The 26,887-nt window shown below is 38.5% G+C and overlaps 1 protein-coding gene across 2 annotated transcripts in view; it reads right to left on the bottom strand.

Annotated features, from left to right (window-relative positions):
• Positions 1 to 26,704, bottom strand: part of Hhip (hedgehog interacting protein) — an 85,734-nt gene extending 59,030 nt beyond the window's left edge. For both annotated transcript variants that reach the window (XM_020155320.2, XM_074041210.1), the window contains exons 1-4: positions 26,415 to 26,704; positions 20,605 to 20,797; positions 15,586 to 15,742; positions 14,679 to 14,880 (exon numbers count right to left, since the gene is read on the bottom strand). In XM_020155320.2, coding sequence (XP_020010909.2) covers positions 14,679 to 14,880; positions 15,586 to 15,742; positions 20,605 to 20,797; positions 26,415 to 26,696 — 834 coding nt within the window. In that variant the 5' untranslated portion in view covers positions 26,697 to 26,704. The remainder of the gene's footprint in view (positions 1 to 14,678; positions 14,881 to 15,585; positions 15,743 to 20,604; positions 20,798 to 26,414) is intronic.
• Between the last annotated feature and the right edge of the window lie 183 nt (positions 26,705 to 26,887).

Here is a 26,887-nt window from a genome sequence, read left to right as displayed (position 1 = left end):
ATAGAAAATGTGAACTTTAAAGCTGTAGGGTTCAAGATATTCCAAAATTACATGGTACAATGCTATGAACGTTTATCATTAGATGTTTCATAGCCTCTATTAAAGCATTTTGGAGGAATTCCCAACATACTTCTGTTATTCCTGCTGGTTTGACTGCAAACTATAGTGACTCATTAACAAATATGATTACTGGATGGAAAGGAAATAGAAATTTCTCAGAAGCCTTTCAAAATGAGGGGAGGGCTATGAGTTGTGTACATGTATTTTACAACTCAGCTACCCTATTTTTAGGAAAGGAGCCATTTTCTGCAAGTGAAAAGTTAAGTCAGTCTTTTTGACCCCACTGCTTCTGGGGATTCAGCAATGCTCTCTGATGCACTTTTTATTGGTGCATCCATTGTGGTGTCTGGGCCAACATAACTTAAGAAATAAGGCAGATAAAGATCTGTAAGAAACAAGTACTGTGCTAACATTAAGAAAATAACATGTAATCAGGTACACTGGGCCAACCAAGGCTTTACTAAGTTGCTTTACAACCCTTCAATTTCCCTAAAATATGTCTTAGAAGAAAGCTCAGTAATGAGAAATGTGGGGAGGAAAGAAGGCAAGACTGAATAGTAAGCACCTAGGTCTTTGACGTGGAGTCCTCTTATCCATCCAGTGAGTAGTGAGTGTCCTCTGTCTGGACTGCCACTCTTTACTCTCTGGTAACAACATTCCAATTTGATCTAGGATCTTCTTCCCGGCCATCTTCTAATTAAGCTACTTTACCCTCTAGACAAAGAAATACTCTCAAATCCCAGACATGCAGTCATAGTGCCAAGGTAATGTTTGCCTTAAGAAATCAAATGAGTACATTGGGAGTGGGGTGTCTATACTACCCTTGCCTGCGGTCACAGAGAGAAACTCAAAATCCCCATCAGTGAGCATAAGACACTCTTATCAGTGTTCTCAGTTTCCTTGTTCAGCATACCTCGATTCTCCACAATGTCTCCTGTGCCAAAGGCTCTTCATTTTCTCTGCCTATCTCTTTAGGAATTATTTCCTATGTGAGGAGGAGCTATCCTCAGAGGGGTGGAGTTACCTGTGCATCTGGCATCTCCCAGACTCATTTACAGTTATCCTACTTCTGTTTCCTCTCTTTCTTTCAATTTGAGTTTCTCATATCTTTATTGCTTCCTGCTCACTATTTCTTTCTCTTCTTCTGGTCAAAACACTCAGATTTTCCTGTGGGGAGCTCCCTCCCACAATCCAGGTCTTGTGTTTCGGGTTGCGTTCCAGACATGGCTTCGGAAATGGGTTCTTTCAATGCATGTTTCATAGGAATGGATGACTTGGCCTGGGTTTTAAGGGTAGTTGAACAGCAAGTCTCCAAAGAATGAGAATGTGGAGCATGCTATGATGATTAAAACCATTGAAATATTCTCATTTGAAATTTCTGACAACACAAAACTACACACAAACCAAACACCTAGCCATATCTCAGCAGTATTCATTTATACAGGATGACAATGAGGATTAGGCAGGATTAAAATAAGCAAACAGCCTAAAGAAGACTCAGATATTTGTGCATTGATTTTAACTATTGTCTTGAAATTTGTTTCAAGATTTTGAATTTGGGCACCATTTTCTTGATAAACTCTGCCTAGGGTCATTAAAGAGGGATGTCCATATTCTACGTTACTGTTATTCTCACCCCCAAATCCACCAAAGATAAACAGCTGGCGCTGGGGGGAGGGGAACCATTCTGTGTTGAATCATGTAGGAGCATATGACTATACTCACATTAGTGTCACCAATTTAACATTTTTCCCTGTCATTTAAAGACTGCCGTCAGTCTGTTGACAACTCTTTAGGGTAACAATTGGGGTTCTCCTGGGTGGCATTTAAATTATACTTAACTTTCCATTATGCTTACTGACACTCTTGAGCCCGAACTGTTGGTTTATAGGAAAGAACTGGCTGACTTCTTTCCTTTGCCACTGAAAAATGACTGGAGTTAGATTATTGCTTCTACATGACTGCTTATTACTGATCTTCGTGAAAAGGTTGCTATCAAATGCAAAGCTCAGACTGTCTGGCTTTGCTTACGCTTCAATCTGAAATATATGCCAAAGAGATTATACAAATAGTTTACATTTAGCTTATGCATTTATATATCTAAACATTGATTAAAAATTAGGTGTATAATTTTTTTGGAAAAGCTTATCTTCAGTAATATTTCATTCGGTCACATAAGGTTTTATATATATATATATATACACACACACACACACGCACATTTTTAAATCATATGATACACTTATTATCTGTACAATATAACTAGGCTGTGAAATACTTTTCTTTATGAAAGAATTTGAAATACTGGTCCATTCGAAGTGCCTGAAACTAATGGGAAAAAGGAGAAAAATTAGATATCTATGCAGTGGAAACAGACATAAGGTATTCTTTAACCATTAAAAGGGAAATTAATAATCTTTTGCATTTCATATCCTATAAAAACACTATTTTTAAAAATATTTTCAGCTTAATTTTTTCACCTAAAACCAAATCTAAATTCCTGTTTGCTATCCCTCAAAATCTCCATAAAATCTTTCTTATAATAGAGACAAAAAAAAAACCTGACAAGATTTGTCTCAATAACTAAATATTTTTTGAAAAAAATAAATGAATTCTGACACGATATCTTCATTCATTGCCAATGTTTCTTACAAATTTTCAAGTGCCACAATACATTTAAATTTTCAAAATTAGAGGGTTTAATTTTCTACAGTGTTTTCCAAATGTCACCCAAGGCAGTCATAATTTAACCATGATCAGTTTTGAACTCATTTCTATTTCAATTCATTAGATATTTGGTATTTAAAATTAAATTACAGAATAAAATGCTTACTGGCATGCTTCTTCTGGAAGTTAAACAACAAATGTGTGGTTAGCACAGTCTTCTGGGTACAGAAGTCTCTTTTAATATGATATCCAACAATGTGACTAACCGCCTCCCAGAAATTTAGTTAGCAGTGCAAGGGTTAACGTTAAAGGTCATCCCCCTCTAGGCAAAAGGGGGCCAGTTCTCTACCAAGTTTCTAGCAGACCTGCTTCCCCAGGGCACATCATAAAAGTAATTTACTGACAACTCACCTTACCAGGGGGTCACTTAGGGCCTCAAGTTTTCTGGAATTCACTTTTAAGAAGCATGATTAAGTGGGGACAATGACTGCCCCCAAAGTATTTATGCTGAGAACAAATGTCTGTCAGAATTAAATTCTTTGTGTGTGGTGGTTCCAGACTTACAAAGATGTGTGCCCTGATGAAAAGCACTTATATTCTATTCACCAAATTAAATCTTAGAATGAATATTGGTTAATTGATTTATTAGTTTAGTTTTTTTTTTTTTTAAGACTCCAGAAACCCAAATGGACAACCACAGCCTAATAAAAAGGAGAATGCATTTACCAAGTTAGTTAGAGCTTTTCCCTCTTTGCTGTTCTAGTTTTTTTCTCACACTGGGAAAAGTGCCTTCACATTATTTCAAAGGAAAATGAAGATAAGCCAAGAAAGTTGACTTTAAAAAAAATTGCAAGAGTTGTTTCTTGATTAAAACAAATCACGGTTTTTCTTTTTTTACAATAATTCTGACATGAAATATTTGGTTTACTGTAAAGTAGAGATGACTTTTTTTGTGTGTGCCTGTTTAAAAAATTGCAAGAGTTAAACTATCTGTGTGTTGGATAAAATTAAAACGTATTATCTGACACTGTGTGTGGGATACAGCCCTAATCCACACAGGGCATGGAAACGAAGCTGGTACTTTCGACTGCACAGAACACTTCTCTGTAATAACAGGGGATGAGGCATACAATTTCAAGAACACCCACAATGAAAATTATTCTTGCCAAACAGAGAATTGTTTTGGAATAAGTTAGGTTAATTGGCCTCTTGGGAATTCTCTCAGGGAGACCCAGGGCACAGAAATCCCCACATGTGCAAGTGCTTCCCTCCTTCCTCATTCACTCTTTCACATCTTACTTATTTCTGTCCACACCAAATTAACTTCTGTCCATTCAGTCACAGGTAGAAAAGAAGACAGCTCTTCGCCAGTTTAATAAACAGCCTGCGAGACTGATTGGATAGATGGAATTATTTGTTCAATAACAAAGACAAAATCTACTGAGAATATTTGGAAATCTGTCACTTTTGACAGTGAATTGGGAGTACTTCATAGGTAAGTTCATTATCTTGTAATTGAAAGTTAGAAATTCCTTTCAACAGCATTTCCACACCCTACTTATTTGAGGTCTATACTTTTATATTGCTTTATTTTCTTAATCTTCACTGACTTCAGGACAACTGGATTTTGCCTTTTTTTATATGTGCTAAATCCAAGTATAATTATCCTCTTTAAAATTAACCATCTGACTCCTTTCCCACTTTAATGTTCATTTTCCCAGGAGGAACCCGTGTATGCAGACGGATGCCATTCAAATAGTCCTTGGGTGGGGTTATCATTCTCATGAATTAGCATTTACAACTGGCCCTCTCTTCTTCTCTGCCACAATTGATATTGTCCTGTAATTGACAGCCTTTCACTGGAACCCATTAAATGTCTTAGGTTGTTAATGCACTGAGTTTCAAAATTTGCACTTTAAAAGTATGAGGAAGAAGGTATAAATTTAGGAACCACTATGTGTAAAAATGCCTATGCTTAATAGGGAAAAATTCTAAATATTCCTCCAACTATTGATGCACTGAAAGTTGAAACTGACAAGAACCTCAGATTTAATGACCCTGAAACTGGATGTGGAGGCACTGGCTCATGGTCACAAAGCAGGGCTGAGAGTAGGTAGGAGTTGGTAATGGACCCCATATCCTTGCCTCCTCCTTTGCCCCTTAGAGTCTACTCTCAGCAGGGTCATTATTGATCTTGTTTTGTTGAGCGGGAGGGATAAGGGGGCAATGTCAATAACGGACAACGTAAGTCTAATCGGACTTGTCACTATGAATTCCCCTCCCCCCCATAATGAATACATCCTAATAAAAAACTTATTTAAAAAAAGTTTAAGACAGATCATGCCATTCTTCTGTTCAAAACGCCCTAGTGATTCTCCATTCACTCAGAGGAAAAACCAAAGATGTAGGGCTCTACATGACCTGATGTATGCCTCCTGCCCCACCAACTGTTCAACTCTTCCTCACCTCCTGTCACTCCTCTCCTGTTTCTCCACCCTGGCTCCAGGCTGTCCCTTCCACCATCACACCTCCCCTGTGTACACCTCCGATTTCAGGTGTGGAAAATCACTGTGTCATTATCCTACACATCCAAGATGTTTCTTTACCTTTAACTAAAACCTGAGGTCTCATGAAGTACTGAGTTTCTGCAATTTTGAAAAGTTCAATCTGAGCAATGCGGACTACACAGAAAGTGGGTAGTGGACAGCTGTCTGTCAATGTTGCCAGGTACCCAGTGGACTGTGACCTAGGGGATATCGGCTGGGTTTTGTCTTTACAAAAGAAACAAAACTCAGATAAAGCAAAGTAAGTCCACACTCCCTAAGCCTGGGCGAGCATGGAGTTACTAAGTACCTGAGTCACACTGATCACTTCTTCTGGCCATAATCCTCTCAGAAATAGCTGGAGCTTTGCACGACTTTATATTTTACAGAATTTTAGAACCCAGAAGCACCTAAGGTACTATTTAGTCTAGAATGAGGACACAGTGATCTTGGAAGGTTAAGTCACACAGCCACTAGTGGCTTTGTTTTTAGCAGTGGACAATTGCTGTTTGATGAGTACTGTCATCAAACAGTGCTGAGTCCTCATCCATACCCAAGCACGGTGGGACAGTCTAGACTGCCACCTGAAGCTTTAACTTAGTCGTACTCCTAATAAATTCATTCTTCCCCAGGGAAGAAGCTTATCTAGTCATGTCTTTGCTTTTCTGTTTGCTGTTATTTTGCCTAGAAGTTTTATATGTATTGACATCTAATCAAGCCAAGAATCTTAAAACAACACAGCAAACCTCCTCAGACCAGTAGATAATACCTGCAGGTGGCAATTAAGGAACTATGCCAACTATTGGGATAGCAAGTCAAGGAGGAGGCCTGTCTTAGATCTGCCCCAGGGCAAGACACATAGAAGACTTGGGTGTAAATAGATTATTAACGTCCTGTCCTGGGGTCATCTGATCTTCCAAATCCTTAAGAGTTGTAAATGGCAGCTTTAATGGTGACTCAGGGGAAAACCAGGGACTGGAGGCGAGAGAATGAGCTACATGGCTTTTCAACCTCGGGTCACAGGCTTGAGTCCAAGTCACAGTAGTCATTGATAACTTATGACAGATGTTTGGTGACCTGGGGAGGTAGGGGGGGTGGAAGTTGGCTCAAGTTTTGTCTCACTTTTCCTGAACAGGTGTGTCCACATCCATCCACTGTGGGAGCCACATTGCCAACTCTTGCTTAAGAAGTGTTAGAATTTGATGGGAATTAAAGAATTTAATGGGAATTAAATTTGTCTATCTTTTTATGAGTAGCTTTTTCCCAACCTCAAGCATCTTCCATTCATACCAGGCCCACAGTTTTTTTTCTTTTTTAAGAAATTGTTCTGAACAGTTAGCTAAGGGTGGTAGAGGAGCAGATGTCTTTCCCTATCTAGAAATAGCCCAAGGACAGATGTCTCTTATTTAGGTTTGTGATCCTGTTTGGATCAAAGGTGCTTTAGGCTAAGAGGAGGGTTTAGAAACAGCTTAATAGAATTAAAAAGGAAAAGTAAATAATTTAACTGTTCTTAAAGACATAGCCAGAATAACTAATAATTGAAGATTTGAAAGGAATGTTCCTTTTTCAAGAATTTTGTGGCCATACATAAAATTTAAGTTCTCTTTCATGACATTATATTTTTGTTTGCTTCAGTTTGCAAAGCTTAGTTCTACAACCACATTAAGTAATTTCAATTGCTAGCAATGATGGAATTTGTTTTGATCAAATTTGCTGCTAGTCTCCTTTTTTGCCCTTGTTCTACTGTACATACGGGTGATAGAGTAATTAGCACCTATTTTATTTTAAATAAATTATTTTCAATAGATTTTCTGTTTAAAATGAGTGACTTGGTAAACTTATAATCACCTCGCATGGCATGCTGGGAGTAAAATGGAAATGTGTTAGGTAAAAGGGTTTAAGTTTTACTTCCCTTTGATGGTGAAGTAGCACCACTGTGACTATTAGCATTATCATTTGGTGTCACAAAGTCACATGGAGCTAGAAACAGTACATGACTTAAAAAAAATTCTCAAGCTTTTCATATATCACAGAATGTTCTTGATAAGCAGGCATCTTATTTTTCAAAGCATATTTTGACTGAAAGTACAAAGATTTTAATGATTAGTTTTTAAAAAAATGTTTTAGAAGTATCCTGAGTCCTGATCACTTTGATATGATAGTTTGATATAATCAGACTTTACAAGCTTTAAAATAACTAAATGTCAATTGATGACTACTATCAACAAATACCTTAAGATGTATTATTGTAAATGATAAAATAGTTTTGTACATGTTTAGTACATATAAAAAATACTTCTATTATACTTGTATTCTGTAAATATGTATTCCACAAATACATTTATAGAATATATATTTACTATATAAATAGAAAGATGATTATTATATAAATAGAAGAATGAGTGCACTGTTAAAGAGCCAATTTGGTCATAGAAACTAGAAACAAGCGAAAGAGCAGATTTGCTGTCAGACTTCCAAACTTTCTATAAAATACTGAGATGATGTGACAGGAAGAATATCTCCTGGCTAGAAAGTCTAAGAAAGAGGTAGATGAGGCTATTCCATTTACGTTTTCTTACACTTGACCTTCAGCATGGGTCACTAGGTTTACTAATATTTGCTCTTTTAGTTCACCTTTAGAATGTTCTTTGAAAGTTCATCAAGGCATGTTTTACTGATATGCTTTTAAAGAAACTAATTTGTGGAGTAACACCCTCTCTGTCACATGACTTTACAAATTAATTCTGTAGCAATATTAACAATTGTCCCCTTTCCAACTTCTGACATTCTAACTCAGTGCTTTGCTCATAGTTGCCCTGAGGAAAAAATACATGCCTTCTCAGTTTTCAGTCCCCGTATATTTCCTTTGCAAATCCTACAATTTATTAACTCTGTGGCAGATTGACACAAACCATGTTCCAAAATAAACACAAAAAAAGACCTACATTACTATAATATCCAGGTTGAGAAAAACTACTGTGAAAGAAGGCAATTCTGATGAAAGGTTGTGCAGGACTCATGGGTGAGCTGCTCAATCATCAGGAGGCATTGCTCTGTGAAACTCCTAGGGAGGGGAGTTGGGTCCTGAGGTAGGTAGCAGTGCCACAGACCTAATGTCAAAAGGTGATGTTATAAAATGAAGATGTTTTCTTAGTGAAACATTAATATATATGTGTGTATGTAATAAAGAAAAGTCCTTCATGTGCATCAAAGTAACTTTGTTTCCATGGGGCCGCCATATAATTCTGGTGTAAACACCTTCCCCACAGGGGGAGGATTGCAGAGGTAATCTATGTAATGATTTAGCCAAGTAAATGCTTAAAAATTGGTGGTTCAGATTAATAAGAAAGAAGATCAGAGTATTTCTGCTAACAACAGAACTTGCCTGCAGACTACAGTATTGGACTGTATTATATACTTGATATTTGCTAAAAGGGTAGATTTAAAGTGTACCCAACACGCACACACATGCGTGCACACATACACACACACACTGAATATCTTCTATGCTACCATTTGCATGAGGTAATCTGGCCACCAGGAAGCCAAGACCACTGACATCACCAACAGGTCTTCGCTGGTGTCTTTCTAGTCAGAGATAGCCTATAGCAGACAGTGAACATGTCAGAAGAGATGCCTTTCAAAGATGGTGGACTTTTTCTGGGGTTCCCATTTCTTCTTTTTTTACTTATTTTTCATAATGACTGTAAAGATTTCTCAGATTTACAGCCTCTATTTCCTTCATCCTTCAAATCTTGGGTAAATACAAAGACAGTAGTGTAAGAACTTTCCTCACCTCATCCATGACGTTTGAGACCTAACACATAGAAGAAAGGCCTTTCTCTATTCAACTTAAGGAACACTGCAGATATCAGTCAGCTTAAACAGGATGCATGATGGAAAATAATTTATGGATGAAACTGGCTTCACTAGCAAAAACCTATATAAGCGTTTGTTTGGGGGAAGGCAATTTCTATCACTTTCCAACTGAATTTGTACAATGTTAATTTCCACCACTATAGAAACTTTTGATGAGTTTCAATAACTTCTATGTAGTAGTGTGGTATGTCTAAAACTTTTTTAAATGATATGCAATGTACAGAAACCTTCCAGAATAATGGTTCTTCTAGTGTAATGTTTTATAAATATAATTTCCTACTTTCAACAGAACGTGTGCTGTTTCAGCTAAAGCATGCTTACGTGCAGAGTTTTGATCACTTTTCTGAGGATGTATTTCATACATAGTCCGGTCATTGTCACATGTGTACACAGATGCATGCTATGTTTCCAATAATTTGACCTTGAAAAGTAAATTGCTTCTCACTTGTGCTTTGGCTCCTTTCACTCAACAGAAAACTCACCAACATTTCATGGGTTGCCATAAAACTATAAGTAACAGACAAAAAACCATGAGAGGCTCAGAAAAAACAGCAAATCCACCCCAATGGCTCTATGAGCCCTTGGATTGCACTAAACTTTCCATGCTTGTAATTACACGTGTGATTTACGAGCATGTGAAATCAGAGGCTGCCCAGGCAGGGTTTGCCCTGGTGGACCCTGCACCCTCCTCCACATACTCCCAAGGCTGCCAGGCAGCGGGACTGCTGTCCTCCAAGAGCCCCACCTCAATGGGCTCAGTCACCCGGACAATCAGCAGCTTTCAGCCTTATGTCCTCTCCTCCCCCGGTAAAAGGACTCCTTCAAAAAAGCATCTTTTGAAGTGAGGATCCAAGTAGATAGAGGGAGACAAGGGTCCAGTGACACTTGTTCCAATGTTAGACAAGTCTTTCAGCTTTGTGTGCGCATGCTGCAAGCTTGAGACAACTGAGGGGACTCTCTCTCTATCCTCTGACTGCTTGTGAGAAGCAAGAAGCCAAGACCAATGCTTGCTAGCATCCTGCAGGACCTAACCTGTGGGTGGTAGGTTCAGGTTTCCTTCTGCACAAATGTGAAACAAAGGCTGACTTTGGAGTCCTCAGTAGTCTGCTGAGATTATGGTAGAGGACCTCCAGTGTTCTGGTCCTTTTTGACAAGAGCAAACAGATAGAATGACAAACTATGTATTTTAGGAAGAGAACAATTAACAATTTTGCCAACTAGCTGAGCACCAGATTCCAAAATGGGAAAAATAATAGGAAAAAAAAGAGGGTAAAGTGATTTGCCAATTAGAATTAACTATTAAAATACTATTTTCAAAACTGTACCTTGTGTTTTCATGCTACTACAGTTAATTCATCTCACTCAAACTGGATGAGTAATATGTATAGGCTGAGTACGTTAAAAAGGTGCAGGAAAATGACAACTGGTGTCCAGCCATTTGCTGTCAATGGTCATGTCAGAAATGGGACCTGAGTATAGACCAGGCAGAGAAAATGTGTCTTATTCATGTGTAACTGACCCAAAGGTTGTGTCTCAGACTAAATCAGGGCTCTTTCAAATTGTTTATGCACTGAAATTACTTGGGAAATCTTTCTGCCTAGGGCCCAACCCCAGCAACTCTAATTAAATTCGGGTATTAGAATGTTTGAATACTCCCAGCTTGTTATATTGAATAGCCATTCTTGAGAAACACTGGTCTATCTTTCTCAAGGAATTCAGACCAGTAAAGCTGGTTCTAGTACTTTCCAGAAGCTTTGATTCAAAATTCAGATATAAACTCAACCTAAAGATTTCAAATCACCAAGTATCTAAAGATTTTTCTCCTGGAGATAGATAGTACAATTTTTGTTATTTCCCCCTTTGGGATTAAACAATGTGTGTCCATGTGCACACCTAGGTCCATTCTTTGGTGTCAGCATCAGTGACCAGCTTGTACAGTGTACTGCTATCAAAGGTTTATCAAATTACAATAGCTTTCTAAAACATATTTCTGACTGATCTTTTAGTTCCAACTCTACCATTTAAAACATATTTCTGACTGATCTTTTAGTTCCAACTCTACCACTTATTTGCAGAAAGAAGTTTATTCTTTGACCCTGGGTATATGTAGATAACTTACCCTAGGCAACGCTTCCTAGAATAACACCCTTGGACAGTACGATCTCTCCTACACCTGAGGCAGCACAGCCTTGCTGTTTAAAAATGAGATATCATATTTTTACCTTCTCTCAGGACCCAAGTAAGACAGAGTTGTACAAGTTCCTTAATGACTGGCTCTTTGCTGATGGAATTCCACTCAAGCAGTTATGAGAATCAGGGCTGGAGTTTAAGGTCAAGTAACTCCAGCTCTTTTACACACATACACAGCAAAGGTTCACCTTTGCCAGGCAACAGAAATCACTGTCTCTTAATTGACGATTAGCAGAGAAGGCATATTCCAGATTCCCTACCAACCAGCACTAGCTTTTAGGACCTTTCATAATCAAGGACTCCTCTTTATGTCTGATTTAATTCACTCCTACAGATCATTAGTTAATGACTGTGGAGGGGATCACTACTGTGGCTTTATCTAATTTTGAAGGTTTATATCACCTTCATTTCAAGCACAGGGAGGTTGGGTATAGTATGCAATACTGTGACTTATTGAAACAATTCTATGCTCTCTTTTAAGATTTTAAAACCAAAGAACAGATAAGCGGTGGTAGGTGTAATCATTTTTGAAAATTCTTGCTTGCATTATTTACGCGAAAATAATTGTTGACAAACACAAAATACTTCCAGGAAATACTTCTTTCATATATGAAAGAAGTCTGAAAAATCACTGTGAAATAGGGTGAAGATGCTTTCACTTCATTAAGTCTCTGAGGTGTAAACCACCACCATCAGTGGGGTCAACTCATGATCAGCTGAAGAATGTGTTGGCATCTGCCCCATCACACTGGCAATGCCTTCTCTTAACACTTGCAAGCCAAGAGTTTCACAGAGAATGAGATGAAGGAAGGCCTCATGCAACAGGAATTACTGTGCCAGAATGTTATCTCGTTACTCATTCTACACTCTCAAATATTCATGTGACAGATTCCTATCTGACTGACACCATTCGTGCCAAACACTCAGAGAATTTAAAATATTACACTTCAAAGTATGTCATATCAGTTCACTAGAATAATGGATTTTGACGTTTATTTTAAGCCCTAGAAGCCCTGGAGCACTCCTGGAAAAGGGGACGCCAAATTCTGCAGGATTTCCTGCAAGTTCAGCCAAGTTCTACAAAATTCCTAGAGGCCTCCAGTGCAAACATACGGCCGAACCATGGCACTGCTCTATCCTGAATTGAACAATTTTATTGCATGATAAAATGTCTCCATGTCAGGACAGACTATCCCAATGAATCTTTCACTCACTAGCACAGTGAATGGGTATTAAGTTGAAACTGAGGGACTCCAAAGTAAAATGTAGTTGGCATTCTGTAAGCAGTTACACTGAAGAAGAAATAAGAATATCAGTTTTATTATTTCTTACGGTAAGTTTTCCAGTATTGTCAGTCCTTTTCACATCTGTAGTTGATTGTAAATACCTTTTTTCTTTTTGGCAGTGCTAGATTTTGAACTCAGGGCTTCACGTGTGCTAGGCAGGCACTCTACCATTTAAGCCACATTCCCAGCCCTTTTTATTCTAGTTACTTTTTTGAATGAATAGGGTCTCATTTTTGTATAGGGTGACCAGGACCTCTAGCCTCCTATTTATGTCACTGGGTAATGGTATGACAGGCACATGCCACCGAATCCAGCTTTTTTGGTTGAGATGGGGTCTTGCTAACTGTTTGCTTAGACTGGCCTCAAACTGTGATCCTCCCAATTTCCACCACTTAAGTAGCTGGGATTACAGGCATGAGCCACCAAACATAGCTTATATGCATCTTTTTAATACCAACATTTTCACTCAAATAATATTTGAAAGTTACATATTATTCTCCCAAACATTTGAAAATACATTTGAAAGCAATAATGCAATATGTACTATGCTATATATGCTTCAACTTAGGAATACTTTCTATGAATAAGTATTAAGGAAGAGATCCATCAATCAGGTTAAATGAAATGTACAAGAATGATAAACAATCTTATTCACAGTGGTAAAAAGAAAATACTGACCCATCCTAAATGTCTCCTAGTAAGGAAGTGGAACAACCAGAAGGTTTAAAAGTAAGTTTTTAAGAAAATCTTCCAAATCTGGGAAAAGTCTCCAGATATATTATTAAAGGTATTTATTGGACACTAATAGGCAAAATACTAACACTTCATTTTGATTACCTGCCACAAATTCTAATTAAAAGTATTATTGGGAGAAAACTGATACCATTGAGTTAAAAAAAAGATTTTCCCAAATGATTTGTGTCTTGGTGCCAAAGGCCTTTTCCATAAAAGGTTTACTTTTTAGTTTTTATTTTAGTTTGAGACAAGGTCTAACTGTGTAGCCCAGGTTGGCCTCGAACTCTTGATCCTCCCAGCTCAGCCTCTTAATGCTGGGATTACAAGTCTGGCTCACTGGACACAGCTAAAACGTTTGCTTCTTTTATGCAGTATGTCTTGGTGGTACCATCACACCATGAGCTTGAGGTTGGGTCGTCCCAACTATATGGCATTACTGTATTCTCACTGACTCGCTCTACTGACTTGATATTAGAAGTATATCTATATTTTTCCTGATTTATTTCTTTTCTGGTTTTTGGCAATCTTCCCTTTCAGTGGAACACAAAAAGCAGAAGAGTTTGTTTCTATATGAGTAGATGTGAATTCTCTACGACTCTTTTTTCCAGATAAGAAATGAAAAAGATACCCAGCTCTGTGCAAATCATATAGTTACTTTGTTTTATTGTAAAACAGCTAGGGCTATGAAATATGATTCAATCTTGGAATGCCGTAATGTGTTTGATAGCCTTCTACTGCTAATCTTATACTGTTACTATTGTGGAACAAACTTGATAACAGTTTTATTCACACACCTAGGTTATTTAACATGAGAATTCAAATTAGGGAAAGAAGGCTTATGTATTATATAAATGACTATAGATAACAGTTTTGACTTACCTGTAAAAGCATTGTACATGGATATCATACATAGTATAAGAAACACTTTTTATGACACAGACTCAAAATCAGATACAATAAATAATGGTGTGAAATTGCCAAAATTACCAGAAACCTCTAGCAAATGCTGACATCAACCCTACATGTTATGCCCATTAAGTAAACAAACACTTCATAAAATCAAGGCATTTTAAATGTGTAAACTACATGGGAAAAACATGTCAAGACATCAATCTAATTGCACTATACAATTGTCAGCAAATAGTAAAAACTTATCATTGTCTCATTCGGTTGTCATAATTACTGTTCTTACACTGTCTCTTTTTCTCCTTCAAAATTCTTCCTTTTATTATAAAGAAATACCCTCAATGGGGGCAAATAACATGAAAATAAAACCAATGTAGCCATTGCAATGATAAATAAAAATTTAAAAGCCAACCTTTATTCCACTTTGAACAAGTTTGTGAATGTCCAAATAAGGCTCCTTGACCATTTCTCCTTCAGGGGTGAGGATTTTCACGTAACCTTCTTTTTCCAGGATGAAGAGACGGTGAGAGCCATCGCCACTGTGCACAGCACCCACAGGCTGTCGCAGCCCGCTCACAACCTCCTGAACACAGAAGCAGTTGTGTTTGTGTTTTCTAAACAAATTAAAGAAAATCAGTAAGCTTTTCTTGAGCTCAAGGAGGAAGAAGATGCACGCAGCATCCTTTCTATAACTCATTTCCTCTAGAATGCAATGGTTTTGGAAATTGTGAAGTGCTGCTAACCCAAGTGTCCTTACACGAATCTGCTATCTGATTCTTTTTAAACTTTTTTAAGAGAAAAGAATAAAATGGGCTTCTCTCAAAAGTAGAAGTGAGAATCCAAAATATGTGTATTTCAAAATTTCAGAAGCTCATTATCTCATCTTTCAGTGACTGTAATTAAAATTACCTTTCACTCACAATAATGAATCCTTACAAGAAATAAAGAACCAAGAAAGTTCTAAGATCTATTTATAAAAACCTGATTTGCTAGTGATAATTGTGCTGAATATTTTTCCACAGTGCCAGAAGCTTACAACAATCATAAAATTCAAGTTCAAAACTATGCCCATAAAATTCATGAGTCATAGGGAAGCCAAGCCCCGAACCTAGGATTAGTGGGGTAAGCATTAAAAGCATTTAAGCTATGATTTTAGAGAAACTAACTACCAAAGAGAAAAAAAAAGCACCAGGAGAATATAGCTGGTGAACATAAGTACACACAGTTGAGTCATGGTCAAAACCACAAATCTGTCACCTTCTGTTTTTTTTGTTTGTTTGTTTGTTTTTTTAGATTAAAGAGCATTTATTTGTATGGACCTGGTGATCTCTTCGACTTTGTCATATTCTTCCATCTGATCCAAATAGTTAGATGCTGGTCCTCGGACCTGTTTTCTTGGGAAGTCTGGAAAGCACAACCCACCATCTTTTCTTGCATAGTAAAAGCAAAACTCATCAGCGGTTGTTTGAAGAAAACCTTTATAAAAATGAAAAAAAAGACTTGTCAGAAACATTTAGTGTTGTTGCAAACCGCCTCATTTGAAAGACATAATATATATAGCACAAGAAAATTTTTAGAGAATGTATGAATTTTCCAGAAAAAAACAACTGGATGAAAAATAAAAGGAAAGGAAAAGAATTGGGAGAAGGGCTGGGATCTCCATTTCTTCTTTAGTCAAAATTGAAGAATCGCAGTACAGGGGCAGTTATTTTGTGCTGGGTATGTGAAAGGCTTGTGTGAAATGCACGTGACACAAGCCAGCATAAACCTGGTTGTCCCATTAACTCAAACTTCCTCCTTGAGCATTGGTTACACTGTGAGCTTAGCTCATCACTAAGCAGCAATTTCCCTAGTACTAAATAACTTCCTGGAAAGAACAGATTAGAATCAAAGAAGAGAAAGCCTATCAGGTGCTAGTTTGGGGCATGCTGCAAATCTTAGTGAATTGCTACTCACGTATTATTAAATAATTGATATCGCCTTAATGATGACTGACTCACAATCTTCAAGCAATGAATCAGTGCTAATAATGAAGCCTGTTTTCAAATAGATAGAAGCCTTTTTTTCCTGCACTTTACTGATAGGTGATAGGATGATTTTGTAATACAAAAATTATATTTAAATTACCATTCCTATCTTCTCAAACAGAGAAGCTGATACACCACTGAGCCCAAACTAAAATATAAAATAGGCTTACTTAGTGGAGTGTAAAAAAAAGATGGTTTTCCTTGTCTTATATATTAAATTTTTTATCAGTTAAATACAAATCTTTAAATATGAAACAAAGACTTAATTATGACCAAAAAAAGGTTTTTGTTTTTTTTTTTTTTAAGGAGGAAGGATTTATTTTGTTTAGTTTCAGAGGTTACATCTGTCATGGCAGGAAGGGCCTGGTAGAGCAAAGTAGTCTGCACCATGGTGGCCAGGAAGCAGGGAGAAGGAAAACACAGGAAGGGCAAGATATACCTCCTAAAGACATACACCCCCAAAAAAGGTTTTGATATATTTTTACAATTTGAGGTAATAAGGTTTCATAAGATCATTTCCATATTCTGTGATTTCTCTCAAAATATGATATTGTTAACAGTATCAGCTTAGACCAGACTTGGTCATTACCAGAGGACCTAAATTGTTCTTTCTGGTCTCATTTTGCTTTTATATAACAAACTAGGTTATTATAACCTTTATTAGTTTTGTGATAAAAGCACCAGGTAGCTCAGTTGACATTTAGAAGCTAGGTAACAAATTTGAATTCAGCACTGATTTCCAAGAACTATATTTGGGGACCAGCCAAAGGAGGCTTAGCAGTGGAGCACCAAAGACACTAAAACCTTATTTTCTCTGAGCTTGACTTAGGGCCCGTCAAACCTAAAACCAGCTTTAGGATGTGAGGGCACCACATGGTTAAGACTTTTTTTATTTTGGCAGAACTGGGGTTTGAACTCAGGGCTTTGAACTTGCAGGCACTCTACCACTTGGGCCATGTCCCCAGCGTTTTTTTCACTTTAGTTTCTGCATATTTGCCTGGAATGGCCTTGGACCATGATCCTCCTACCTATGCCTCCTGAATAGCTGGGATAACAAGTGCTCACCACCATGTCTGGCTTATTTATTGATTGAGATGGATGGGGTCTTACATTTTTGCCTGTGCTAGACTCAAACTGAGATCCTCCTGCTCTTCTGTGGAGCATACTGTAAAATTCTGACATGTGAAACAAATACTCCCTGGAGAGTTTCTGAATTCTAGATTTTTTTCTTAGTATGCATTCAGGAGTTATTGTCCCTCACTGTATGTGCACTCATGATGGTAAGGAAAAAGAGGAAAAGAGCTCCAATCTCTTGTCAGAAAGGGGCTGCCGTCAAGAGCATCTTCTGGCAGAAATAGTGACTTTGGATGCATCCATCCAGTCCCTCTCAGTTGCTTTCCTTGGTACTAATGGGACACGTGTAAAGATCTGATGGAGTTAGGAGTGGCTGTGAACTGGAGAAACTCAATGGATTCAAACCCTTGACCTTGGCCTCATTAGCAACAGGATTAAACCAATTGAGCTAATTGGGTGCAGACCTTTCACACTACAATAACCCACTGCCTGCAGGATGACTGATAAAAATCATTTTGATTACAGGTATAAAGGGAGAAGGAAGGCCAGTGGACAGCCACTGGAATGCGTGTCACTGAATTGATCATCCTTTTAATGAGCCCCAAAGTTTCTGCTCTGCTCATTCATGCAAAAGAAAAGACCTGTGATTGTGCACAGTGCTCCCATGATATCTTTATGTCACTTTGGCATTTTTGGAAATTTCAGGATTTTACAGTGGGAAACAAGTAGACCATGATTCTTCTTCTTCTTCTTCTTCTTCTTCTTCTTCTTCTTCTTCTTCTTCTTCTTCTTCTTCTTATAAGAAAAACACACCCATCAGGGGTTCTTCGTCTTCAAGACTTTGATTCTGAGAAAGAAGCAGCCACTGATGAAGGCAGTCAAGTTTCTCATGAAAAAGAATCCCCAGGTAGCTGGTTTTCACAATTTTGGACTTCAGAGAAGAATAAACTGTCTCATTAAGTAGACTAAAGAAGGTGAAACTATTACAAGCTGGTTCTTATCACCATTTTGAAAAACTAAATGTTCCAGAAGTTTAAAGACACTTCTGTGTTGGTGGCAGGGATGGAGTGAGGATCAATCTGGCTCACAAATCAGTTAATGTAAGCGACTCAAAGAGTGTTATTACAGCTCACGTTGGGGACAAGTAGTTAAAGCGATGATTAGCATGTGCCTCGGGAAGGGACAGCCCTGCTGCTGGTTGCCCAAGCCTCACAGTCTCTAGAAAGCATCCTTGCACTCCATCCACCTCCAGAGTGCAGCTTTCATCTGGTTATCTTGGAAGGCAGCCTGGGTGGCCACAAAAGCACTTGACATCTTGATGCACTTCAGCAGTTTTACATATATACAAACTTTGTAGAAAAATAAATTTGTCATTCGTCACCACACATGTGGACCTGGGGAGAGATGTGTTTGCAAGACTGGCTCCGGGCTGTTTGGAGGGCTCCCTCTTTTTGTAGATATGGTGGCTTTTTTTGGAGGGATGCTAAAATAACTTTAAATGCATAAAGATCCACATATAAGAGTCTGCAAAGTTAGCAGATTGTACTTATCTGAGTAGATAAAGGGGAATGAAAAAGCGAAATGTCGGTATCAATTTCAACTTATGAATGGAAACACAAACATTGATCAGAAGCTTGTAGCAAACCTGTACAGTTGGCAGTCTGTTATCACTTCCCTGGAGACCTTCTAAATAGCCGTGAACTGTCCCACTGTGCTTTGGGGCATGTGATGAAGAGGAAGAAGAAAGTGTCTTAGGAACATGGCTATAATTTATAAAAACAATAATCTTTTCACACTGAATGGGTTTAGGTCCATGTGGTGCTATCCCCAAAGGGAGGAAGCAATCCTAATCAAAATGTTTTTTTTCTTATAGAAACATTTATAAGAGAATCCTATTTAAAATAAAAATGGACATTTTTCTAGATCAGAAAAAGCTAAAATGTATATAGCAGTTAAAAAACAAAAAAACAAAAAATTCTAAGCGCCCCTCCAGTTCTTAATGCCTGACTTTTCCTTAAATTGCACTGATTTTGATAAATTGCTAATGCCAGATCTATTTGTGTCACTTTGCCTACCTAAACAGACTGTGTCTCATTAAATTCTTTTCTTCTTCCACTTTCATTATTCCAATTAAAGCAAAAACAACCCAAGTTCACAAGGTTTTGATGGTGAACTTAATCAATGCCTATTGATCTATATGTTTATTAGAGTCTGAAATATGATGGTGACCAGTTGTGTTCGTGATACTGTATGAACAGGAGCTCCATATCTACCCCATTACCTGCTCAATGTACACCTTTGAATGAGGCAGGTAACTTCTCCCAAGGGGCAGTTTTTCTGCTGTGTCCAATGGCAAGGACTCCACCACTCCTACCTTCTCCACAGGGCTTTGGAGAATAAATTAGTCATTTAATGAGAAAGTGCTCTGGAAGATGTTACTTTTGGAGATTCTTGTAATAGGTAAAGAACTATCTTAAAAGTTGGTGGACATTCTTCGATCATGTATCAGTTGTGTAGAAGATGAGGCTGACTTGGTATTGATCCCAGGAGGTAAAGAAGCCCCAACAAGAGATTTGTACCAAGGCAGGGTGTAGCTCAGTGGTAGAGCATGTGCTTACCAGGCAGGCCCTGTATTGACTCCCCAGCACGCACACACACACACACACACACACACACACACACACACACACACACACGCACACACGCGCGCGCGCGCGCACACACACACACACACACACACACACACTAACAAAAAAGAACTTTGCGCTTTTTCCAATGTGTACGAAGCTTACCACCTGCATTATGATTTAGGAAGAAATGTACATTGAAACATTACAATAGCTTGGTGCCTGTAGCTACTTGGGAGGCTGAAATCAGGAGGACTGTGGTGTGAGACCAGCCAGGGAAAATAGTTCGTAAGCCCCCATCTCCAAAATAACCAGAGTAAAATGGACTGGAGGCATGGCTCAAGTAGTGGAGCTCCTGCTTTGCCCTGAGTTCAAGTCCCAGTTCTACCAAAACAAAAACGAGTATACTGTTTGTAAACTGACATTGCCATATTTCTTTTTTACTGGCAAAAAAGTTCAGGGCATTGGAAAATTTACTTATACAGTAAAATAGGTATTTGAAAGGTGAGATACATTTTATAACTCTTATACACAAACATTAAAGATCTGGTAACTTATCAGGTTATTTTGCAATGGTTTATTTAATTTGTCCTTTTTTGTGTGTTGTTACCTGGAATATGGCCTCGGCAGGTATAAAAGAATTCTTTGCAATAGTCTTTGCAGAGCAGGGGAAGTATGAGTTCTCTTTCCAAGACGTCTCTCTCCGGTGCGTGGAACAGACTCTGGGCATGTGGAGAGCAAGGTGCACACTTGATTTCTTCCAGCAACTTCCCACACTCTGTGTTATTGGTTGTGGAAAATATCTGAAAGCCATAAGTCAGAAGCAAATGTCTTTGAAGGTAAGTTTGGTCTCTTTTTAAAACCATGTAAGTAGAAAAGTCTAATTCAGACAATGAAATTTTCTGAAAAGAATTATTGTGCCATAATACAGGATACCTTTATATAGATGCAAGTTTTCACTGGGGCTGGGAGAACAAGTCAGGGCCATGCAAAAATGCTTCCTACCCTTTCGAATCAAAGTCTCTGAATCTGTCTTTCAGGTGTGAAAAAATTAAAAGACAATTATATTTAGACCGTTTAATGGTTTATTACTTGCTTCTGTCTCAAAATATATACTGAATCATATTAAACTGAAGAAATTCTAAGTGCCTCTATCCACCTGCATCCAAAATGCAAGTTTTAAAGAACTGGCTTATTTATGTCTTTCATTCCTGAAATTTGTAATGTGATATTTTCAAAACTATTCTTGAAAATATTTTAAAATATTTCTATTAATTTTCAATCTGCAAACTTCAGAGTGAAAGTTTTCTAAACTGCCTCTTAAGTTCTACAAAAATACCCAAAGCTGATCAGGCAGGTCTAAGACCTATTTTTAATATTCATTATATTTTGGCCAGGAAAAACTTTCTGAGCAGCTCCTCAGGTACGTTCTATGTATGATTAATAAGCACAAGTGTTTAGTGAAAGTGCTTTTGTATAGTAGTCAGTGGACCTTAATGAAAAAGGCATACGTTTTTATTATTGTTATAATGACAGGTCTTTTATTTCAGCAAGACCAATTTGGGACTTAATGATTCATTGGTGCTAGAAAGTAGTAGATAGAACTAGTCTAAGTTTGAAAAACTGACTTCAGAAGTCCTTTTAGTATTTATAGAAAACAATATTAACACAATATTTGAGAAGGGTGGTGCTACCTAAATCAAGCATTGAATTTTCATGCAAAATGCACAATAATGGGAGTGAATTTTATACTTTTTTCAAGTCATATAACTACATTTCTTCTCATTTCTTTGGAACTGTGCACTAAAATGAAAGTTTTAAACTCTAAATCCTTGTTTCAAGCAACTACTTCATTCACAAGTTAAGCTTCTAATTTGAGTAAATAATATGGCTTTTGTTTTTCATGATTATGGCATTACAAAGATTATAAACAACTGGATGGAAAAGAGCAAGATAAAGCAAGAAAAAAAGCATTGAACAGAAGCATGCTGAAATTTGACATGCAGTATTTAAAAGTTCAATAGAAGTTAATCTATTTCAGGAAAAAAAACCCTGTATGATATGTTGCAGCTCTCTACAATATTCAGAAAAGTTATTATTAGTCACAATTATACTTGCACTTTTATTTTTGTTGATTTTTTAAAATGACAATTGCTTAAATAGTTAAAGTTTTCTAAAAGGAAACATATACCAGACACTTAGAATTTGCATTCCAAGAATGTTTTAAATGTCTTTTATTATCCATACTCTGACAGACCTCAGCAGCTCTATTCAATATTAATAGTGTTCAACTTCCTTCTGTTTATTTACCATGCAGCAGTTCACCAAGAGCAAAACAACTGCAGAATGCTGAGGCCACCTCTTTTGCTATCTGAAACTGGACTGGAATTACCTTTGGTTCTATGGAGACGATGCATACTTCCTTTTTTTTTTTTTTAATAGCAGAGACCAAATGACCCCAGTACTCTCTCCCAGCTGCTATCCAGGAAGGGCGCTTGATGTTAGTGCCTAAAGAATTTTGTCTTTTACAATTTTTGGAATGTGTCCTGGCCACAAGATCTCTCATCAAAAGCTTCAGAAATAGGATTCAATAAATTATCTGAAATCAAGTATAATATTATTCTTTTTAAAGTTTCATGCTGTTCCGGCCCAGCAGGATGGTAACATTTTGCTCTGTGTGAGGTCTACAGTGTAAATACCTATTTGAAGATAGATAGAACCATCATTTTGGCTTTGGTTTTAATGAACCAATAGTCTTACTGAAGTCAATTAAACTGGCTGAACCCAAGCTGCAACACTGGTTTAGACAGATGAGGACCTGTGTGGGTGGGAGAGGATGATTTTTTTCTTTCTTTCTTTCTTTTTTTGGTCCATGTGTCTGTGTCCACACAGGTCCTTAACTTTATGTCTGACAATACCATCAATCTTAAGAAGTTTAGCAAATTTCCTGTTTTGATTTTTTTTTTAAAGCCAAATACAAAACCATCAAATTATAGTGGTTTAAACTAAATATACTTTGAGAATCACGTAGAACTTCAAAACATTATTACAGCCTCCTAATGATTGTGGCTGTTGCTGACTAATTTGTAACAGCTGGCAGGTCATCCTTTAATCTTGGGCCACAAGAAAGTGAAATCCATAGAAGAAAGGTAAGATAAATATTGGAATACAGAATAAAGCATGGCCTACAACTATAGCTTATCAACAAACAGTAAAATGGTGACAGAGACCTTCTGTATTTCTCTTTATTTATCAAGTAACTAAACAAAGAGGGTAAAAAGGCACCCACGTGGGTTTGATGAAGGGACAAAAGGAGAAAATCCATGACAGTATATTAAGATGTCGCTGTAAGATCACTTAGTACACAAAAAGTTATTTCTAAAAGTCATATGCCTACAAGGTTGTTCAGCTGTTGGGTAGAACACATGCGTCTCTGGACTATAGTGCTGGATTATGTCATTAAAGAGTTCAGTTTCAATTTTAGGGTAATATGTAAATAGATCATTGTACTAAGGCAGCTGTTAAAGGGACCCCAGGATGAGTTATTTGTTTAGTTGGATATGTTCAACAATAGCCTTTGTCCCTGAAAGAGCTAGAGCAAACAAGTGATTGTAAAAGGGCACACTTGAAAACAATTACTTTTCACCCATTTCTTGACAGCTTTGGCTGTGAAACCACCCAAGGGAGAGAGAATTTTTGTGCCTCCGTGGCTCCAAGTTGAGTTTTAAGAAATGGGGGCATTTCAGTGGATCGCAGATTCAATTTGGTTAATGGGAATTATATCCTTTTAGCATGCTGGATTGAGGAGCTGCAAAAATATTGCTAAGACAATGTAACTTCCTCAGTTTGGGCAGTTTTTGTTTGTTATGGTAGTTGACAAGCTTATTACATTACATAACAGTATTAAAACATACAAAGATTAAAACATAAGAGGGTAAGCAACATCACGTGTAAGGAATTGAACTCAATGCTAGCTTATTAAAGACATTGGATTTAATTGCACATCTGAGCATGCTCAGTGTTCCTACCTAGTTTGTTACTATCTACTTGTCTAAGAAATTTCCTCCTTGGGGTAAAAGCTACTAGTGTAGTTTCTTGAAAAGCTGCAGAAATGTGGAAATCTTTCCTGGGGAAATTTTTTTTTTCTTTCATAAACGAAAAAGGTTCTCATCTCTCCTGTATACACATTATAAAATAAGACCCTAACATATATTATAATCCAGGAAGGCTTACGGTGGGGGGGGAAGGAAACGCTGACATTTATTATAAAATAACATGTTTTAAGAACTATTAAAACTTGAGAACTAACATAGGTTGAGAATGCATGTGCATGGCCAGATCAAATCTCTGTTTGCAACAATCTGAGTATTGTTGCCTTATAAACTACTTAAAGCCTAAGTACCCAGCTTAATTCAGACACAGTTTTCCTAATGAGTAGGGGTTTGTTGGCTACTGAAAGCACGTAAACCAGAAAGGAATGTGGATAGCTAACGTGGCAGATTGCTTCCTAAAGAATGATTCTTTAAAAAAAAATTTTTTTTTATATAGCTTTTCTTAAGGGTTCTAACTCCCCTTGGTCCCGCCTCCCCTCCACTATATTTAGCTAAGAATGGAGTTTTCAAACCACATGTTTCTTTCTGGAAGACGTCAGTGTTACAGGGGTCTCCAGATCATCAGTCTACTCAGCACCCAGCAACAGGGGACACTTCGTGGCAAATATTTCTAAACCTTTCTCTGAATTTCCTGGTTCTTTGAGGGTCCTGTTAAAATCTTTGAGATGATCTGAATGGAGCTGTTTTGTATTCTTAATTCAATTACAACACTGAAGCTTAATGACACTGCTTTGAATAAAATGTTGGAATATCTGTTCCCTGCATCTCAGCATACTGCTGCATATGGGAAGAATAAAGGGTGAGTTGCAGCTGAAAACCTGTAGCCGGACAGTTCTCACTCATCTGGGAATAGAGTTGGACAAATGCTCCCTCAAAAGACACGAACATTTGGACAGAGCTGGGGGGGACTGAAAGAGAATGATGTTCTCTAGTTTCACCCATTAGTGAACCAACTAACAAATACAATGGTGGTGTTGTTATTCTTTTGCCATAAGCAACAGGACTCTGTGTGTGGGCGCAGTTTAGAGGAGAGGAGAAGTCGACCTCTTTTTGTCCTATTGATTTTTTCCTATTTGCATGACTTGAGCAAATTAAATGATGCAATATGGCTTTTTGTTACAAAACAAAGTGAGAGATACCACCCAGACACATATGTTGATTCGTAGGAGCTGTTTACATGAGAATAGAGTGAAATCTACCGTGAACTGAGCATAAAAATTAGATTCAGCCTGGGTATTCTTTTTTTTTTTTTTAATGCCTGGGCCAGCAAGACTGAAGCACGTTTTCTGAGTCTCTCCGACCTTGACAACTGCAGTGTGGTAACAGAGGAATTCTTAATTAAACCTAAAAGGGGGAAAGGGAGGGGGAGCAAAGACACCTGATTGTTTATTTCACGTGCAGGGATTGTTAAGGACGTGATACAGCCGCCTTCCCTGGGAGTACAGTAGACAGCACACATTACTGCGTCCCATGGAGACACCCTCGCTGCAAACTCAGGACCGAGCACGTCCTTGCACTTAGCGGACACTTCTACTCCGTTAAATTGATCAACCCAAGGGAAATGTAATGCCATCACTCTACAGAGCAAGTTCCTAGGCATCCTCCTAGACAATTCACTACCACGGAAAGCCTGAATTTAAATTACAGAATAACGGAGAAGCGTCTCCGTGTTGGGTGACAGACACGCTCCACCAAAAATCCCTCCTGCCAGGTTTTCAAGTTCTTAACAGGAGGTCCCGGGAGTTCCTCGCCGCAGGTTTAACTATTGTCATGCAAGACACCCCCCTCTGACCGGGGCCGGGGATCATAAACCAACCACGCTACAGCATCCTTTTACCGTTCCGTCTCTCTCAACGAGCACGTGGAGAAAGCTGCACAAATCTTTTTTTACTCTAGAAAAAGCAGCAGGAAACCACAGCCACCTTAATTTACAGTTTCACCGCAGCCAATGCCCGACTGGATCCAAATCACACTGTTAATCGCCATTCTTTTCAAACATTTACCCAGCCCCTGGGTGTGGGTACCACAGAAGCGACTCTTTTCTGAGACAGGCAAGTTCGCACAGCATCGTGACCGCGGATTCTGGGGGCGGGGGCGCTACGTGCGCACCCCAGAGGCGCACAAGAAGGCGTCAAGTTAGCACGTTCGGAAAGTTATCAGAACATCCTGAGCAAGTCTTGCCCCCTCCTCCAGCTGCCATCTTCGCCCAAAACAAACAAACAAACAAAAACCCACAAAGACAACAGAACAGGTAACACCACCAAGCAGGATGCCAAAGTTCGCATCCACAAGTCCGCGAAGTACCTACCTTGTTCTCCAGGCGACCCAGTCCCAGGCTGTCACTCTGCAGGCAGCAGGACAGCCGAGGGTAAAAGCCACCGCACAGGAGCTCCCCTCCACCCAGCAGCTCCAGCTGGGACATCATCCGCCTGTCTCTCCTTTTCAGGCGCTTCGGGGGGTTCCCATTCAGACACCTTCTCCTCCTCACTCCGCTGCCTTCGCTTCTGTCCCCAAACTTAGCATCTCCTTCAAAGAAGCCCAGAGCCACGGCCAGCAGCAGCAGCAGCTTAAAGGACAACATCTTGAACATCGTCTGCCGGGAGTGGCAGGAGCTGCACGCGGGAGGGTGGGGGGGGAGGCCACTGCCCAGCAGGGGCACTAGGGCGCTGCTCCAGGAGGAGGCTGCGGGGCGGCGGGACACTAGAGAGCCAGAGGGAGATGGCAGGGGCGAAACTAGGTAGAGCGATGCAACTTTGCAAAAAGTCAAAGACGAGGCGATGG

The sequence above is a fragment of the Castor canadensis genome, chromosome 9, assembly GCF_047511655.1.
Source record: "Castor canadensis chromosome 9, mCasCan1.hap1v2, whole genome shotgun sequence".
In the NCBI taxonomy this organism is placed as follows: domain Eukaryota; kingdom Metazoa; phylum Chordata; class Mammalia; order Rodentia; family Castoridae; genus Castor; species Castor canadensis.
The sequence above is the reverse complement of the archived record's forward strand: the minus strand, read 5'-3'. Positions and strand labels throughout refer to the sequence as shown.